We start from the raw sequence: 18,446 nt of genomic DNA, 5'->3' as shown, positions 1-18,446 counted from the left end.
GGGGTAGACGCAAATTACAGGGTGACGGGTGGAGATTTCCCCCTGTTATAATAGGAAGGGAAACACTGGAGTTGATGAGCGTGTCTTCTTGTCTGATCAATACGCAACTCTGAGGTGCGTGAATGGACCGAGCAGCCAGCTGCTGATTACTTACTCAACGAACAGATGGTGCGCGCACAGCGCGCACATTTTTTTTTTGGGAGCACCGAAGACCCATTTTGACCCAGAAAAAACCCTGATTATGTATATATGGGATTAATCATGATTAATCCACAGAAACCTGTGATTAACCTGATTAAAAATTTTAATCGTTTCACAGCCCTAATATATACACATATATATCTATATGTGTATATATATAAATATATGTATATATACATATATACATGTATGTATATATATATATACATATATATGTATGTATATATATATATGTATATATAAATACGTTTCAATCACACTTATAACCCTCAAAAATTGTTTCATAAATAATCCTTTTCAAAGTGAGTTAAACCATTCTTCTATCCATTTTAACGTTGTTCCATAGCTGGACTCCTACAATAGAAATAAATCTTCTTTAAATCTCTTTTCTAGCCTTTTGTCCAGTAAACTTACAAACATCTCACATCACATGTACTCATGTATTGAAAACAAACCTTTGTACACAGTCTGACCCTCCTCCTCCTCCTCCTCCTCCTCTGTTCTTCCTTGTAGGAGTGTATAAGCGCCAGGAGGCTCGCCTGATGCTGCTGCTGCACCAGATGCGAGCGCTGGCCCACAGCTCTCTGAGCCGGGTCACCGAGGAGAGCTGGGCCATGGACGGATACGTGAGTCCACAGCCAGCTGGCGTTTAGATTAGTTTATTTTATTATAAGACAAAAGACAATACATTGACATAACACCTAGAGCAGGGGTGTCAAACTCATGTTCACTGTGGGCCACATCAGCATCATGGCCGCCCTCTTAAAGGGCCGGAAACACTTAATAAACTCCTCCAACATATTGTTAAATATCTCTTTGCATTTGATTATTGTTTATTTGAGTGTAGAAATATTGTACATAAGAAAATGTCTCTAACATTACAACATACATACATTTAATCTTAAACCTTCAAAATAAAAGCACAGGATACTTTTCTTACATTTCTTTAAGAAAAGGTGATCGCTTGTCTTTAAAGACACCAGGGGCCACATAAAACGATGCGGAGGGCCGGATTCGGCCTGAGGGCCTCGTGTTTGACACCTGTGACCTAGAGGATGACAAAACATCATAAAGTCAGAGTGTGCGAAGTGTGTGTGTGAGCTTTTATTTATTTATTTAAAGAAACAGAAGTCATAGATGAGGGCAGATGTATGTGTCTGTATGCACGGACGTGGAATTGGTTTTCAGGCAAGGGAAAATAACAAATACAATAATTAAGATGAATGAACTAATCAATGAGATGCGTGGTGTCATGTCTGAGTTTCCAAGTGTGAGCCGGTGGCCCTGAGAGCCGGTGGCCCTGTGGCCCTGAGAGCCGGTGGCCCTGTGGCCCTGTGAGCCGGTAAACGTTCCCTTGCTGACAATTAGCTGAGCGGCTCAGACACACGGCGACACCTGAGGCAGCTGGGGCCACGCCGCGTTCCCTTTGTGGGGCTGAACATCCTCCTTTAAATAAACTTCAAGGTCCAGTCATAGCGGCGCTGCCAGCTGGCTGCACGCCGCCTCCAGAGCCGCTCCACCGACACGGCGCTGGTGCTCCTGTGACGTGTGCGCCTGGCTGTCCAGCTCAGTGTGTTTTCGATGTGGCGTGGAATGGATGCGACGCTCTCTGATGTCATCGCTGCACATGAAAGGAACCCTGGATGTCTTTGCTGACAGGTGTCGGGCGAGCCGGAGGGCGGCAGCTACGTGTTCCAGGGCTTCATCCCGGGGAAAGACTTCGGACCGTTTGGACTCCAGAGACTCGGTACGTGTCCTTCAAGTGCGCTGAGTCTCGTTGCCGTGGGTCACCCTTCAGCCCTCACTGTCACCATGGAGTCATGCAGAGAGACATCCAGACCAGGTGTCCTCGTTGTGGTGAATGTTCTCACACTCATCTCTCTGAAGGGGAAACGAGTCTCTGCTCACCTGACATCTGAGTTTTGGAGATTTATACAAATATAAACATGATTTGTGATCACTACTAGATCTAATATGCAGCTTTAAAAAGTGATGTCGAAACTCATTATATATATTTATATAGATATATTTATACAGGACTGTCTCAGAAAATTAGAATATTGTGATAAAGTTCTTTATTTTCTGTAATGCAATTAAAAAAACAAAAATGTCATGCATTCTGGATTCATTACAAATCAACTGAAATATTGCAAGCCTTTTATTCTTTTAATATTGCTGATTATGGCTTACAGCTTAAGAAAACTCTAAAATCCTATCTCATAAAATTTGAATATTTCCTCAGACCAAGTAAAAAAAGATTTATAACAGCAAAACAAAATCAAACATTTGAAAATGTGTTTCCAGGTGTGGTGAAAGGGTTAGACGATTCAAGTGATTTGTTTAATACCCTACTAGTATACTTTTTCATGATATTCTAATATTTAGAAATAGGATATTTGAGTTTTCTTAAGCTGTAAGCCATAATCAGCAATATTAAAAGAATAAAAGGCTTGCAATATTTCAGTTGATTTGTAATGAATCCAGAATGCATGACATTTTTGTTTTTTTAATTGCATTACAGAAAATAAAGAACTTTATCACAATATTCTAATTTTCTGAGACAGTCCTGTATATATATATTTATATGATATATACTGTATATACTCTATATGTATATTTATACATATATATTTTTATATACAGGGTGTCCGCGGGGCATTAAAAAGTCTTAAAAAGTCTTAAATTGCTTTTCCTAAAAATAAGACCTTAAAAAGTCTTAAATTGTCTTAAATTCAGATTGGATTGGTCTTACATTTGTTGGGTGTCATGTCATTATGAATATGAGGCAATCTGTTCTGCCAGGTCCGTATTTTGCTCCGGTTGCTCTGCGGCGTCTCTGGTGTCACCGGGGCCACGCCCCTTCTCTTAAAGGGGCCCCACGTATTCGGTCCCATCCCCTACAACGTGAAGCATCGGCTACTTTAGAAAACATGGGGGATGCAAGTTCAACAACGGCTTGAAAAGAACGAGTGTTTCTGGTCACGGTGGGTGAAATGCTTCTGAAGCTGCGTTATGTCGCGAGACTTTCCAGCGGTGGAATCTCACGTAGAGCAAGAAGCACAGAGGCTGTGTCTACTACCGCGCACTTGAGCACTTGAGCACTGACTTTCAGTGTTCGAAGTGCGCCACTGAAAAAACCAGCAGAATTCAGTGCACTGAAAGTACCCGGATGGTGCACTGCAAACGGGCAAAAATGTAGTGTAAAACGATGGACACTACTCGCCCTAAGCGGCCGCCATCTTGGCGACGTAGCGGAAGAGGAGGAGCCCTTTCGCCAGCTTTTCATTTTATTTCTAAAACAATGGCGGACAGCACAAGCGGTAGACCACGAAGCTACAGACCGTAAATGTAAGTATCAGCGGTTATTACACATTGTACTGGTATTACAATGTACTACTAACATGCCATTCTCAGATTAGTGAGCATACCTAGGTAGCATTAGATGCCATTGGATCTCCATGGCAGTTATGATAAGCTAGCTGGGTAATCCACCACCCGGCCAGTCCGACGAAGGTGCACTTTTATCGGACACTTTTCGCTTGACGAGCGGGGGCAGGTCGGCTCCAGGCGCTTGCTCCAGCGGCAAGTCCGACGACAGATAGCTATGTAAGTCATCGGACAGTGTTAAACAACGGCTGTTCTGTTAACCAATCGAAATAGCAATTTCAATAATGGATTAACAATGGATATGCTCAGTTTAATAACGGGTTAACGTGACACCACGAATGTTTGCACACACGCCGCCCGATAATTAATACCGTTACGATAGCTATCTAAGCTTGTCCTTCTAGAAATAATTGTAGCTTTCAATCATCGTTGTGTTGTTTTTTTAATGTCGTGTATGTATTAATTTAAATGTAATGGTGGTCTGGGACAGAGCACTGAATGGCTATCCTATTTCTGTTTCCTGCCCCAGAGACGTTTCCTGGAGGTGCTGCTGGTCCTCTGCTGCCCTCCCGACATCTGGCTCCAATGACCTCTGGCACCTCACATCCACCTCCAGGGCCTTTAAGAAGATGGACCGCCATCGCGTCTTCAGTATCCAGAAGGACCTCTCCACAACACACCTCGCCTTTGACAGGCAGCAGTTGTAGCTTGGAGGTGGACAGGCTGCCTGAAGGGGGTCATGAGGCAGATGGTTGGGACAGGCAGGGGGAGCCACCATCCCCAAGGATACAGTATCCTGGTGGAGGGGATGACTGCTCATAGAAGATGGGGCTGTTATTCAGGACCCTGGCATCATGCACTGAGCCCGGGGCCTGTCGAAGGCCCTGGCCACCACCCGATAGGAGGTGGCGCTGGCAAGCCAAAAAATAAAAACTAGACAGGAGATCTCGGGGCCCCAACCGTGGTCAGTCAGTGCCCAGCACAGCCATGAGGGCGTTGAATGACTCGGGTGAGCCTGAAGTCCACCCTCATGTCACTGTGGCATCACAACACAACGCCAGCAGTGGCATTGCAACATTGATACGGCAGCGCCGCCTGGGACTGGGTGGCTGCTGTAGAGTGTGGGGAGGGGAGGAAGATTATATTAATATGTAAGTCATTTTATCAATAAAATGTTGTCATTGAGGTTTTGTAGTCTTTTATTGCGTTTTCTGATTTATATTAGAATTGATGCATGTTTGTAACAATAATTAATATGCCTGTGTGTTCAATTGCTAATTGATTCCTGTATCAGGGTGAACTTCACTACAACAGAGATGTGTATAAAAGTACAGTCAGTCAAAGTAGGCCTATTACTGTGTGAATTCAAGCAGATGATGCCTCATTTCAGTGGATAATTCTTAAAACTAATTGGAATCTAGGGACAAACATGTACAGAGTTGTCATGTTTTATTTCCATATGGTGTGTATGTGGATTGCAAAGAAGAAGGCTACTTCTGACAAAGATAATTGAGAATTTAGCATACCTAGCGAGGAGAATTTAATTGCAACTACTACATGAAGCTATGCTGTGAAGGTAAGGCAAAATCACACAATTAAACTTACATATACCATCTCGACTTCAGCCAGAAGGCGGAGGCTCCTGCCGCGATTGTGGCGGTATCGCAGTTTCCACATGGGGTGGAGAAAGGTAAACAAGGGACAACAAGAGGGCAAGAAGTGCATTCATTTTGTCAGTTTAAGGGTTAGGGTATCGCAAGCAGATTTGCATACGTCACTCCCGGCTTAATTTCGCGGGTGCCGTGAACAGATTTGCGTCCGTCACTTCCGCCAAGTGGTTAACGGTTAAGTGTTCCATTTGAGACAGCACTTCATCAGCGACGCAGTACACTGCAATGCAGTGCACTGCATTGCAGTGTACTTCGTTAAGTGCGCGGTAGTAGACACAGCCAGAGACTAGCGAAGGCCGCCAGCAGCCCGCGGGGCTAGCTGCTGCTCCGCCGCTAGCTCCTGCTCCGCCGCTAGCTCCTGCTCCGCCGCTAGCTCCTGCTCCGCCGCCCGCAACAACGTCAACGCTACAACGCTGGAGGTCACCGGAGGAAATCCAGCGCCGTGCAACAAAGAGCTCATCACCGAAGACCAACAGGGCGGCGCGTTCTTCATTCTGTTCCACGAGACTCTGGACCAGACCACCACGAGACTCTGGACCAGACCACCGCGAGCAGACAGCTGGACTTCATGTGCTCTTGGTGAAATGACCACGTCCAGTCAGGATCCTGTGGAGCTCATGGGCCGTGACACGCCCAGGACCTACTTCAGCACCTCACAGTAAGTCTAACATAAATATATGTATTAACTATCCTCTTGTATATGAGTATGTTTCATATAGTTAAGCTTTACTCGTGTGTCAAGTTAATAACAGCTATGGATAGGCGCACTACAATTAATTAGACTAATTAAAAATAGTTTTAGAATGGCAGTAGAGTGGTGTTTACCTGTCAATATGTCTACATAGTGTTCACTAGGCTCAAGGGATGGCTCACGTTGCTTAATTTGTAAAAATAGTTTTCATTCATATTGATCCAGTCTGACATTAATCTGAAGTGGTGTCATGAAGAGATGTGGTGACTGTTGGCTAATGTCTGCCTTTTCTTTCTTTTTTCCAGGAGAATGGACCAAATGTCAACTGGAAGTTTTTGTATTCATTCAAGATTCAAGATTCAAGATGTTTTATTTGTCACATACACACACAGGGTGTGCAGTGAAATGAAAGTGGCAATGCTCAGCAGGAATGTGCAAGGGCAACAAGTACACACTATTTACAAATAAAAAAACAACACAATATTTACAGTAAGTGTGTGTGTGTGTGTGTGTGTGTGCCTAAGAGGGGCAGTTGTGTGGGTCTATGTGGGGGTCCTGGTGAGGTCGGAGTTCACAATCCTGATGGCCTGAGGAAAGAAACTCCGTCTCAGTCTCTCTGTTCTTGCAGCGTGACTACGGAGGCGCCTGCCTGACCGCAGCAGCTGAAACAGTCTGTTGTTGGGGTGGTGAGGATCCTTCATGATCCTGCCAGCTCTGGTTCTGCACCTCCTGGTGTACAAGTCCTGCAGGGTGGGGAGTGTAGTTCCAATAGTGCGCTCAGCCGAACGCACTACTCTCTGCAGAGCCTTCCTGTCCTGAGCGGAGCAGTTGCCAAACCAGGCTGTGATGCTTCCTGTCAGGACGCTCTCTACAGCTCCAGAGTAGAAGGACTGAAGGATCCTCTGGGAAACTTTAAATTTCCTCAGCTGCCTGAGGTGGTAGAGGCGCTGCCTTGCCTTTCTCACCAGAGTGTCTGTGTTTGTTGACCATGTCAGATCCTCGGTGATGTGGACTCCCAGGTATTTATACCGCACCCTCTCCACAGTAGTCCCGTTAATCCCCAGTGGTGAGTACGTCCTCTGTTGTTGTACCTCCTAAAGTCCACAATCAGCTCCTTAGTTTTGGTGACATTCATGATGAGGCTGTTGTCCTGGCACCAGAGTGACAGATCAGCAACTTCCTCCAGGTAGGCCTTCTCGGTTGTCGGAGATCAGGCCCACCACCACTGTGTCATCCGCAAACTTGATGATGGTGTTGAGCTGAACCTGGCCACACAGTCATGTGTGTACAGGGAGTACAGTAGGGGCTGAGGACGCAACCCTGGGGGATCCTGTGTTCAGGGTGAGGGATTTGAGGTGTGTCTGCCCACCCTGACCACCTGTGGCCTGGCGGTCAGGAAGTCCAGGATCCAAGCACACAGGGGGGTGTTCAGTCCCAGCTCAATCAGCTTGCCGGCCAGTCTGGAGGGGACTATGGTGTTGAAAGCTGAACTATAATCAATGAACAGCAGTCTCACATAGCCCCCCCTCTGGCTGTCCAGATGAGAGAGTGTGGTGTGCAGTACCTGGGAGACAGCATCATCCGTGGATCTGTTTGGGCGATAAGTTTGAAAAGGATTGTTTTCCTAGTATATTCACAAAAGCTCAGGAGTAGACGTATGATCCTGTGCACAAACATCCATCACATAGAGACATGAGAACTCACACACACACACACACATACATTCTGTTTTGTAAATGTATTTGCATTTTAAAAGCAGCTGGAAATGTTATTTATGTTATTTTATAGATTTTTTTTGTTCAAAAGGAACTATGTTGCACGTATTTTAAAAATATATTTACTTGATTTTATAGACATTTGTTCATGGGACCTAAATGTTCTGAAAATGTTGTATGAATAAATATAATTTACAACAGCAATGACATTTGTGTTATCCTTTTGCAGTACACCATACTGTTAATTTTGAACAGACATCAGTGTGTTTACTTTGAATTAATTAATTTAGATTAATGTATATTTCCTTCGTACGTTAGGTCTTAAATTTTATTTAGACGTGGTCTTAAAAAGTCTTAAATTTCACTGGTTTATTCCTGTAGACACCCTGTATATACTGTATATATTTATATATATATATATATTTATGTATATATTTATATATATATACATATAATTATAAATATATACTCTCTATATATATTTATATAAAATATATATTTATATGATATATACTGTATATACTCTATGTATATTTATATATATATATACTGTATATATGTATATATTTATATATATAATTATGAATATATACTCTCAATATATATATATTTATATGAAATATTTATACTGTATATATTTATATATGTATATTTATATGAAATATATATACAGTATATACTGTATACTCTATATATATATATATGTATTTATATGAAATAAATATTTCTATATATATTTATATATAGAAATATTTATATGTATAAATATAAATATGTATATATCTATATTTATATGACAGTGTTGACAGCGTTGTGGAAACTCGCCTCTCAGCAGGGAGACATGAAAGAGCTCTTTGTGATGAAGCCGACTTCTATAATAATATTTGTATTCCTCCACCTCTCTGTCCTCCACCTCTCTGTCCTCCACCTCTTTGTCCTCCACCTCTCTGTCCTCCACCTCTCTGTCCTCCACCTCTCTGTCCTCCGTCTCATTGTCCTACACCTCATTGTCCTCCACCTCAATGTCCTCCACCTCATTGTCCCCCACCTCCGTCTCTTTGCTCCATCTGTCTGTTGTGATGGTGTCATCCTGTTCTTCAACATGCTGATCAGTCTTCCTGATCGTCATCAGTGAGACGTTACGGCCGCTGCGTCTCATCGTGGTGATCCTCTTCCTCTTCCTTATCCTCCTCCTCATCTTCATCGTCACCAGTATCTTTCCACCTCTCCATCACGCATACCTGCAAACTTGTCACCTTTCGGTGAAATTCACCGTTTTGAACTCAAAATAGGTCATCCACGTGAATCGTGGAGATCCGAAGAGTTTTTTGGGGGGGGGGGGGGGTCACCTGGCCCGCTGCCGTTGAGATTACAGTGAGACGCGGAGAAAAGTGTGAAGTGGTGCTCTTCGCAATAGAACATCTTTGATGGGGCGTGTCGCGTCTCGGCCAATCAGCGTTCAGATGTCCACAGCGTTTGGTGGTTCAGGTTAGCTTGAATGTTAGCCCGCTACATCTACTGCTGTCGCGCTGCACGGTGTAGCGATGCTAACAAAGTACCCGTACGTTAAACACGATGTGATTTAGCATATATTTAGTATCGATCCTTCATTAGAGAGCGATCAGAGCGCACGCGCTGCTCCGTGTCGAGCTGTCTGCGCACACTGCGCTGCGCAGCTCACAGCGAGAGAAGAGGCGGAGCTTAGAGACTTCGGCTTAAAGAATAAAAAGATGCCAGAAGTGAAATGTTTCAGTCTGTAAAGTTGTGTAACTCTCCAGCTGCTCATCCTGATGAACTGTGGATCATCTGGTCAGAGACTAACGGCCTCATAGTGTATAATCAATGCTATGATGGAACCATGTAGTTTCATTCATATCTGGCTGTATTAATACTCATATTACTGTCATTTGTTAAGTGTTGAAAAAGTTGGTAAAAAGTGAACCATACAGATGTTTTATTTATTACTATTATAGATAAATATACCAGTCTCGTAATTATGGTACCATATTGTTTGTATGGTGTATTGAATTCTGATATCGGGTATCATGATATTTATGGCAGGTATGTAATATGTATAGAAGTTATAATATGAGTATCGTGACAAACAGGTAGAGACAGAACAGATTCAGGAGAAGTCCATGAGGACTGTTCAGGCAAAAAAAGGAAGTTGGTTCATGAATGACTTTAACCATATTATATATAATGACAATGTATATTTGTTATTACTATCATTATAGGGCTGAGTCGGAGCGGAGGACCTTTTGTTCTTAAACTGTTTATTATCATTATTTAGATTTGTGGTCAGAACAATAAAATGACTGTAGTTGTGGTTCTAAAAGCTTTGAGGCTTCAAACAACGTGGATGTGGTGTGGTGACAAAAAAAAAAAAATCACCTGCACCCCCCCCCCCCCCCCGTTGTCACCTTTTTCACCTCTCATGAGTTTGCAGGTATGATCACGTCGTTTCTTCAGTGTTTTTGCCACTAAAATAAAACCTGAATCTTCTCTGACGATGTTCCGCCTGCCTTAACCGTTCCTCTCCTCCAGGTCCGAGAGTGAGAGAGAATGTGACCCTCGCCGACCCCGACGCCGCCGGCTCCACCAACAGCAGCTCTGTTGCGGTGGCCATCCTCGTGCCTTTCTTTGCCCTCATCTTCGCCGGCCTCGGCTTCTACCTCTACAAGCAGCGGTACGTCATGTGGGTGGAGCCAGAGCCCAGAGCAGAACCGACCGCAGAGATGGTTTTATAGAGTTTATAACCAAAGAACCAGGAGCTGGGACCTGTGAGCAGGCTGGAGCAGGCTGAGGTAGAGAGAGGTCACCGAGAGGCCACAGAGGTCACAGAGAGGTCAGAGAGGTAAGAGAGAGGCCACAGAAAAGTCAGAGAGAGGTAAGAGAGAGGTCACCGAGAGGCCACAGAGGTCAGAGAGGTAAGAGAGAGGTCAGAGAGAGGCCACAGAAAGGTCAGAGAGAGGTCACAGAGAGGTCAGAGAGAGGCCAGAGAGAGGTCACAGAGAGGGCATAGAGAGGCCACAGAGAGGTCACAGAGAGGTCACAGAGAAACAAGGCCTCCTGGAGACGCTGCATGATGCAACAATCCATCACCACCCACTCATCACACGTCAGGCTCTTCTCCTGAGAGCCTCAGTGTGTGATGGATGACTGTTGATGGGATCAGTAACGCTTGCAGGAATGTGACGTTCTCTGGCTGATCTTTATAACAACGGTTAACAAGCCGCCTCAGGAGATGGAGACGTGACTGTGATTCTGTCTCTCACCTCCTCTTCTCTCTCCTCCTCTCCAGGAAAACGGACAAAGCTCAGTACACGGGATGCTCCGTCCACGAGAACAACAACGGCCAGGCCGCCTTCGAGAACCCGCTGTACGCCAACACCAAGGCGGCCGAGGGGAAGGTGGTCCGCTTCGACCCCAACCTCAACACCATCTGCACCATGGTGTGATGTCCACTGAGGACACACACATAGAGAGAGAGGGAGGATACAACTTCTCCTGGTTTGCTTCACATTAATATATATATGGACATGTTTATATTTTTCTTACATCAAAGACGACATAAAGACGTATAAAGCACACTTCTAGCAACGTGACGGCAGGAAGAAGAGGAGGGAGGAGGGGGGGGGTCTTCCTGCAGGAGGAGATCAGAGTTCTTTACACTCAGTGAGTGTCGGCTGATGAACGAGCCTCTGGCAGAGACTTGGAGCGTGTTCTGCTCTGTTCTCAGAACACAAAGGGTTACTTCACGATACCAAACCACTATTTGAAACCTCTGCTCTGGGAGGAAACGGCTCGGAGCTTCTTCACGTTCGTCTCACTCATTTATTTAAATGTCGTCCTCTCGGGGGTGAGAGTCCTCAGCTGTGATCTTCACTCCCATCTTTAGAGTCTCCTTGACAAGCAGAGGAGACGAGGAGGTGGAGAGGAAGCTGCTCTCTGAACGGTGTGTGCAAAGTGATGCGGTGATTATCCTGTCGCTCTTCACGCCTCCTCCTCCTCCTGATGAAGACCACGGCCGGGCCTTTAGTTACCGAAGAGCAGGAAAGAAACCCTGCGGAGTCGGTTGGGCCGCCGCCCTCTGGCTGTGCTCAGGCTCTCTGGGGAGGAGGTGCTCTACATGTGGGCTGTGAACAGAAACCTGGTTCTGTTCACGGAGAGCTGCTCCTCAGTCATTACTCACGTGGGCCTCATCCACCGAGTTGACCCGGCTCTGATGTATTTATCTTTGTGTCCCATATAAACCAAATGAATCCCCCCCCCTTACCCACAACCCTGTACCCATCAAGAGTCTCACAGTCGGTCTTCCGGCTCTCTCCGGGTTCAGGTTCTGAGGCAGTGAGCTCCTGGAACACGAAGCTCCTTTTACTCCAGATTCTTTTGGGGAGCCTCCGTCAGAGAGCTCTGTCTCCTGCTCTGAGACACGCGACGAATGACTAACGAGAACGGGCACTCGGTAGAGCGCATACCTTCGCCGCTGCCACTTTCTTGGTATCTTTTCATGACCTTGACCTTTGACCTGATAGATCCCAAAATCTAATCAAATGGTCCCCGGATAATAACCAATCATCCCACCAAATTTCATGAGATTCGGTTTAATACTTTTTGAGTTATGCGAGTAACACGCATACAAATAAATAAATACACAGCGATCAAAACATAACCTTCCGCATTCTCAGAATGCGAAGGTCATAATATGGCATAAAGGTTACTCCCTGAACTTCACTGAACCGTCTCATGTACAGGATACATGAAACGTGCACACCTCAACACGAGCCCCTCCCCCGTCCAGCCAGCACTGAGGAGCACTGAGCATCTCAGCTCCGTCCTGCAGGCGTCACCACCGTCTGGCCCACTGTGTGTTTTAAGGAGGGTTGAGCATCCGCTGCAGCCCCCAAGCTAGTGGTAGGAAGTGGTACTGCAGCGCTCTGGCTGCGTGGCGTCGGCTGAGAGGAGCTCTCTCGGCTGTGGGCTGCAGTACCACTTCCTACCACTAGCTTGGTTTCCTGTCATTGCTCGTACATTTTGTACATTTATACAGTTTTTAATACTTGACGGCATTCTCTAGCAAGATGTCTTGTGTTATCGATATGTAATATATTTTGCAAGTTCATGTTTCCTATGGATGAGAGAAGAAGAGCAGCTGGTCAAACAGCATCCAGCGGCAGGTCGGTCCCCCACACACACTCATCATCCACCAGCACACCTGTGTCTATGAATATGTACATATGACAGACGTTTTGTAAAGAGTTATATTTTTTATGCGGAAAATAAAGCATTTGTAAGTTATTGAATATGTTGTGTAAAGTTTCACATGTAAATGTCACGCAAGGTCAACAAAATGTTTTGTATTTTTTCTTTATCGGCAATGTACAAATCCTTAATTTATATATAAAAGATGAAATAACGAAGCTCGATGTTTCTTCTTTCATTGGTGGAGAACGTGTCCGCCAGGAGGACGGAGCGGCGACCAATCGGAGAGCTCCGCCTCCTTTAATGAGTTCCTGCTGACATCGGCTCTGACGTGATCTCCTTTACACCTGGGGAGGCGGAGTCACGCACGGGGCCAATCGGCTCTGCACCGCAGCGATGACACCTTTACAGATCCTTTCAGAGGGAAGGATTCATCGTCGCATGCCGGCGCCTGCAGCGGAGACTCTGAGCTGGTCGTTCCTCCAGAGGAGGAGGAGGAGGAGGAGCTCATAAACGCTGCACGGCACGTAGGAATCAGGCTTTTTTCCCTAAACATCTTAAAGAGCAGGACATTTTGATGATTGGCCGTTTACAGACTCATGTAGGAACAGTTGGAGCTTCTTTTCTCCAAACACGTCGTCACGGAGACGTTTATAGAAGGAACAGGATTTTATTTAAAGGTGAAGGTTGAAACCAGCGAGATGAAGAAGAGCGCCGCTCCTCCGCCTCAGAGAGTTCCCCTGGCCAGGAGACGGAGACGCATCCAACACATCCAACACGCAGCATCTAGCATATACTATAGGATCTATAGACACTTCACTTTATGAACTTATGCAGATATTATATTGAATATTTATAAAACAACTTATCAAAGGCTTTTTCAATGGATGGGCCTTCAGGTACCCCCTAGAGGACCTTCAGGTACCCCTAGAGAGCCTTCAGGTACCCCTAGAGGGCCTTCAGGTACCCCCTAGAGGGCCTTCAGGTACCCCCTAGAGGGCCTTCAGGTACCCCCTAGAGGACCTTCACGTACCCCTAGAGGGCCTTCAGGTACCCCTAGAGGGCCTTCAGGTACCCCCTAGAGGGCCTTCAGGTACCCCTTGAGGGCCTTCAGGTACCCCCTAGAGGGCCTTCAGGTACCCCTAGAGGGCCTTCAGGTACCCCCTAGAGGGCCTTCACGTACCCCTAGAGGGCCTTCAGGTACCCCCTAGAGGGCCTTCAGGTACCCCCTAGAGGGCCTTCAGGTACCCCTAGAGGGCCTTCAGGTACCCCCTAGAGGACCTTCAGGTACCCCCTAGAGGGCCTTTAGGTACCCCTAGAGGGCCTTCACGTACCCCTAGAGGGCCTTCAGGTACCCCCTAGAGGGCCTTCAGGTACCCCCTAGACCAGGGCTCCAGACTAAATTTTTTTACTAGGAGCACAGTGGCCCCTAACTTAAAAATATTAGGGGCCCAAGCAGAATAATGGTATGGCCGAGAGTTTTTTCAGCGTGAGAAATACGATGTGTGGCGGGAGTGCGTGACGTAAGACCGAAATGCGTGACTGTCACGCTCAATGCGTGACACTTGAGAGCCCTGCATTAACACACCGTAGTCTCTGCTCGTTGTGTCTGTTTGAAAATCTTCTTGTTGCTGACTCCGGGACTCTTTGGGGTAAATAGGATGTCTATGCAGCGAATAGGTTTATAGATGCGCTCCTTTGCGCCATCTATCGTCGCGGAGTTTGAAAAGGAACCAACGCGCCTCGGCCCAAAATCAGAATTTCTTTTGCAGTGAGATATTGGTTGTGTGGCGTGAGAGCGTGAAAACATGCAAAAGCGTGTGTCACATGGCGAAACCGTGAGAGTTGGTAGCTCTGTTTTATGTTTCAGGCTGGCGTTGTGTTTGATCAGCGTGTCGTGTTTTAACTGTGTAGTGCCAGTCTTATCAGAACATGTTCCCAGCATGTTGTGGGAATCGACAGCAGAATGTAGTTCATTGAGTTGCTCTCCCTGAAATACCTCAGCCAGGTGAACTCGCAGCCACTCATCGCCAAAGCTGAACTTCCTGCCTTTTTTTGCCACGACCGTTTCCTCACAATCTGAGTCGGACTCATTCTCTGGATTTGTCTTCTCTATATCATTAGGTTTAGGAAGAAAGTACGAACTGATAGTCCGCTTCGCCATTGTCCATCGTTTACAGGAGACACCGCTATGTAAAATCTTTGGATTCGCGCGATAACCCCCAAGACCCGCCTCTTTTCATACATTAGCCTATAACCATGGTCACCCCCCCCCCCTTCCCGCTGTCAATCATTCCCCCCCCCGCGCTCACACACAGGCTAGCCTTCTTCTTCTTCTTCTGTTTTCGTCTCCTTTCTTCTTCTTCTTGAGTTAATGTCGGTTAGGAAACCAGTCATTCAGGCATTACCGTTAACTATAGTGGGCTGAAGTGTAGAGCAAGTTTGTCAGCAACAAAAATATTTAAGAACAAAAAAATAAAAAATCTGCTAATTTACTGGTCGCGCATGCGCGAGTTGATGAAAAATTTACTCGCACTGTGTCTAATTTTAGGCGCAAAATGCGACCATTTGGTCGCAGTCTGGAGCCCTGCCCTAGAGGGCCTTCAGGTACCCCGCTGGAGAGAATCCGTTTCCAGAGCAGCACGAGGCCGTTGGTTAGTCTTTCCTTTCTGGACCCGGTCGGCGTGTTGGTGAAGTCACTCGTCGTGGGGCGGGACACGTGTCGTTGTTCCGGCGTGAGGCCTCGGCCCACAGCTGCATTCTGGAATCCTTAATGTTCCGGATTTGGCGCTTTGACCCGGCGTTGCCTTGTGGGCGCCGCTGTGAGGCTGGAGGTGGACACACCCTGCAGTCTGACGCCACTTCTCCTTCTGGCTAGCGCTGGGCGAGCCGTCTCCTGGAGCAACACGTGATGCTCCACACGGCCGACTTCAGCGAGGCCAGCGTCTCTTGACTTCAAATCCTACTCTTGGATTCCTCTCGGCTTCCTCTGGTGTCTCCTTCCTCTCCAGACTCGGCTACCTCACGCATTCATCAGAGCTCACGGGTTGAGAAAGGAATGAATTATTCGCTTGGCTACGACTAACATGTGTGGTGTTATTTCTTCCTGAGCGTTTGGCATCGGGACATCGCCGAGAGGAAGAGTCACTCCTGAGCTTCGTGCACCATTTACCGTCGATTCGCACGATTGGTGGCATTTAATGAAGGTCATCGGAAGATATTTTAAAGCCAGTGTCATCAGAATGTACAGAGTTATCTCCTGCTGCTGAATTATAAAACTCTACGTCTTTTAACAGCTTCCTCTAAAAGCTTTCTCCTGCCGGATGAATACAAGCGAACGCATCCATCAGAACCGCCGTGCCCTCGTGAGAGAACCACCACTGTGGTAAAGAAACTGCAAAACACGTACAGAAATGTAGACAGAGTTGCATAACGCGTTGGAAAACCAACAAAGTGTGAAATGTGAAAAGAAAAATATCTGCAAAGACGTTTGTACTGAGGCTCGCGATGCAACAGCAGCGAGGGAGACGAGAGAATATGTCCATGAGGACGTGTGGCGACGGCCCATAATTAATAGGAGGTGCCATGTCAGCTGCTAGAACATGAATCTGAGAGCACATGGCGCTAAATGTGTTTATATCACCTTGGAGGAAAAATAGTGTAAGACTAATACACAAGACCCGACAAATGAATGACAGCTCCAGAGCAGCCATGTTCCTCACAGGCACAATGACCAGGAGCTGGAGAACTCCTTCATAAATAAGATGCATGCAAAGCCCAAGTAAAAGTAAATATATGTACTTAAAATAAGAAAGTAAAAGATCATTATTATATATCTATCATATTACTGATGCATCAGTGTGGAGGTACAAGTAGTTTCTAAGAGAAGGGGTTCTCAACCTAGGGCCCGGGCCCCTCAGAGCGCCACTACATCTCTCTGAGGGGTCCTGGGAGGATTGATGGAGGGTTTTGGACATTTTGAACTGAAACATTTCCTGAAGTTAAACCGAGAGAAGTTTAAGGAACAATGTCTCTGATCTTGTGTTGCTTCATCATTATTTAAAGGCCACATTAAAACCCTGACTGTTGAGTGTAATTAAAATGAATAAATGCTCAGAAGTGTGGATGACACTTTACTCGAGCTCGTTTCTGATGAAGGACGCGTTTGTTATTCATGATGAAGTCTTTATTGTCCTTTGAGTGTCGATCCTCCTCGAGACGCTCTGACACACATTACTTTACTTTATGTCTTTTTGGCGTGCTGGACGTCTTTTGATATTCTCCCTCTGTATGACACATTACCCATAGTCCCTTGGTGCAGGCTGGATGGCGTCCGTCATCCATTCATTGTTATCAGTGTGTAGTAGTGAGGCAGATGGTAGAATAATGGTGCACATTTTGATACGAGCATGACTTTTGGTGGAGTTGTTCTCCGGAGGTATTCGGTCAAATCTGCCCGATTGGCCTTTAAAAATCCAAGATGGCAGCTATTTTTCAAGATGGCCGCCAAAAATAAGTTTTCTTCATAACATTTTTGAATGATTTGAATTATCTTGGTGTCTATTCTTATGTTTCTAAGTAATCTGTAGCTAAACATGCTAATATATTGTGACAAATGTTGCTACATTTTAAAAAGTTAAAAAAATGTTGATTTAAAGAAAACAAATTGAATTCAGATGTGAAGGTGAAGAACGTTCCGGAGTGACCAGAACATTCACCAAGTCCCTCCCAGCACCGAGTCGATCCAGTCACACTGGAAACAAGAATGTTCCTGATAGAAGACGCGTCCTTCTCTGAAGATGTGGATCCTGCTGCTTGCAGAGCCGTCAGTCCATCACGGGGAACAGTCAGACCATCACAGGGAACAGTCAGCTCATCACGGGGAACAGTCAGACCATCACAGGGAACAGTCAGCTCATCACGGGGAACAGTCAGACCATCACGGGGAACAGTCAGTCCATCACGGGGAACAGTCAGCTCATCACGGGGAACAGTCAGCTCATCACGGGGAACAGTCAGCTCATCACGGGGAACAGTCAGACCATCACGGGGAACAGTCAGCTCATCACGGGGAACAGTCAGACCATCACGGGGAACAGTCAGCTCATCACGGGGAACAGTCAGCTCATCACGGGGAACAGTCAGACCATCACAGGGAAGCTCATCACGGGGAACAGTCAGACCATCACGGGGAACAGTCAGACCATCACGGGGAACAGTCAGCTCATCACGGGGAACAGTCAGACCATCACGGGGAACAGTCAGACCATCACGGGGAACAGTCAGACCATCACGGGAACAGTCAGACCATCACGGGGAACAGTCAGACCATCACGGGGAACAGTCAGACCATCACGGGGAACAGTCAGACCATCACGGGGAACAGTCAGACCATCACGGGAACAGTCAGTCCATCACGGGGAACAGTCAGACCATCACGGGGAACAGTCAGCTCATCACGGGGAACAGTCAGCTCATCACGGGGAACAGTCAGACCATCACGGGGAACAGTCAGACCATCACGGGGAACAGTCAGACCATCACGGGAACAGTCAGACCATCACGGGGAACAGTCAG

At 46.2% G+C, this 18,446-nt stretch overlaps 1 protein-coding gene and 2 long non-coding RNA genes across 3 annotated transcripts in view; 2 read left to right on the top strand and 1 right to left on the bottom strand.

The window, feature by feature from the left end:
- csmd3a (CUB and Sushi multiple domains 3a) overlaps positions 1-13,087 on the top strand; it is a 306,306-nt gene extending 293,219 nt beyond the window's left edge. The window contains exons 66-69 of the mRNA XM_056445250.1: positions 715-827; positions 1,861-1,948; positions 10,212-10,353; positions 10,969-13,087. Coding sequence (XP_056301225.1) covers positions 715-827; positions 1,861-1,948; positions 10,212-10,353; positions 10,969-11,125 — 500 coding nt within the window. The 3' untranslated portion in view covers positions 11,126-13,087. The remainder of the gene's footprint in view (positions 1-714; positions 828-1,860; positions 1,949-10,211; positions 10,354-10,968) is intronic.
- On the top strand, positions 3,247-5,207 carry LOC130213530 (uncharacterized). The gene is made up of 2 exons (XR_008835476.1): positions 3,247-3,549; positions 4,118-5,207. It is a non-coding gene; the product is annotated as an uncharacterized LOC130213530 (long non-coding RNA).
- On the bottom strand, positions 4,436-5,537 carry LOC130187896 (uncharacterized). The gene is made up of 2 exons (XR_008830523.1): positions 5,200-5,537; positions 4,436-4,700 (listed from the first exon to the last, which is right to left on the bottom strand). It is a non-coding gene; the product is annotated as an uncharacterized LOC130187896 (long non-coding RNA).
- Positions 13,088-18,446: the final 5,359 nt, after the last annotated feature.

This window comes from Pseudoliparis swirei, chromosome 22 (genome assembly GCF_029220125.1).
Source record: "Pseudoliparis swirei isolate HS2019 ecotype Mariana Trench chromosome 22, NWPU_hadal_v1, whole genome shotgun sequence".
Taxonomy (NCBI): Eukaryota; Metazoa; Chordata; class Actinopteri; order Perciformes; family Liparidae; genus Pseudoliparis; species Pseudoliparis swirei.
Note: the sequence above shows the minus strand (reverse complement) of the source record. Positions and strands in the feature narration are given on the sequence as shown.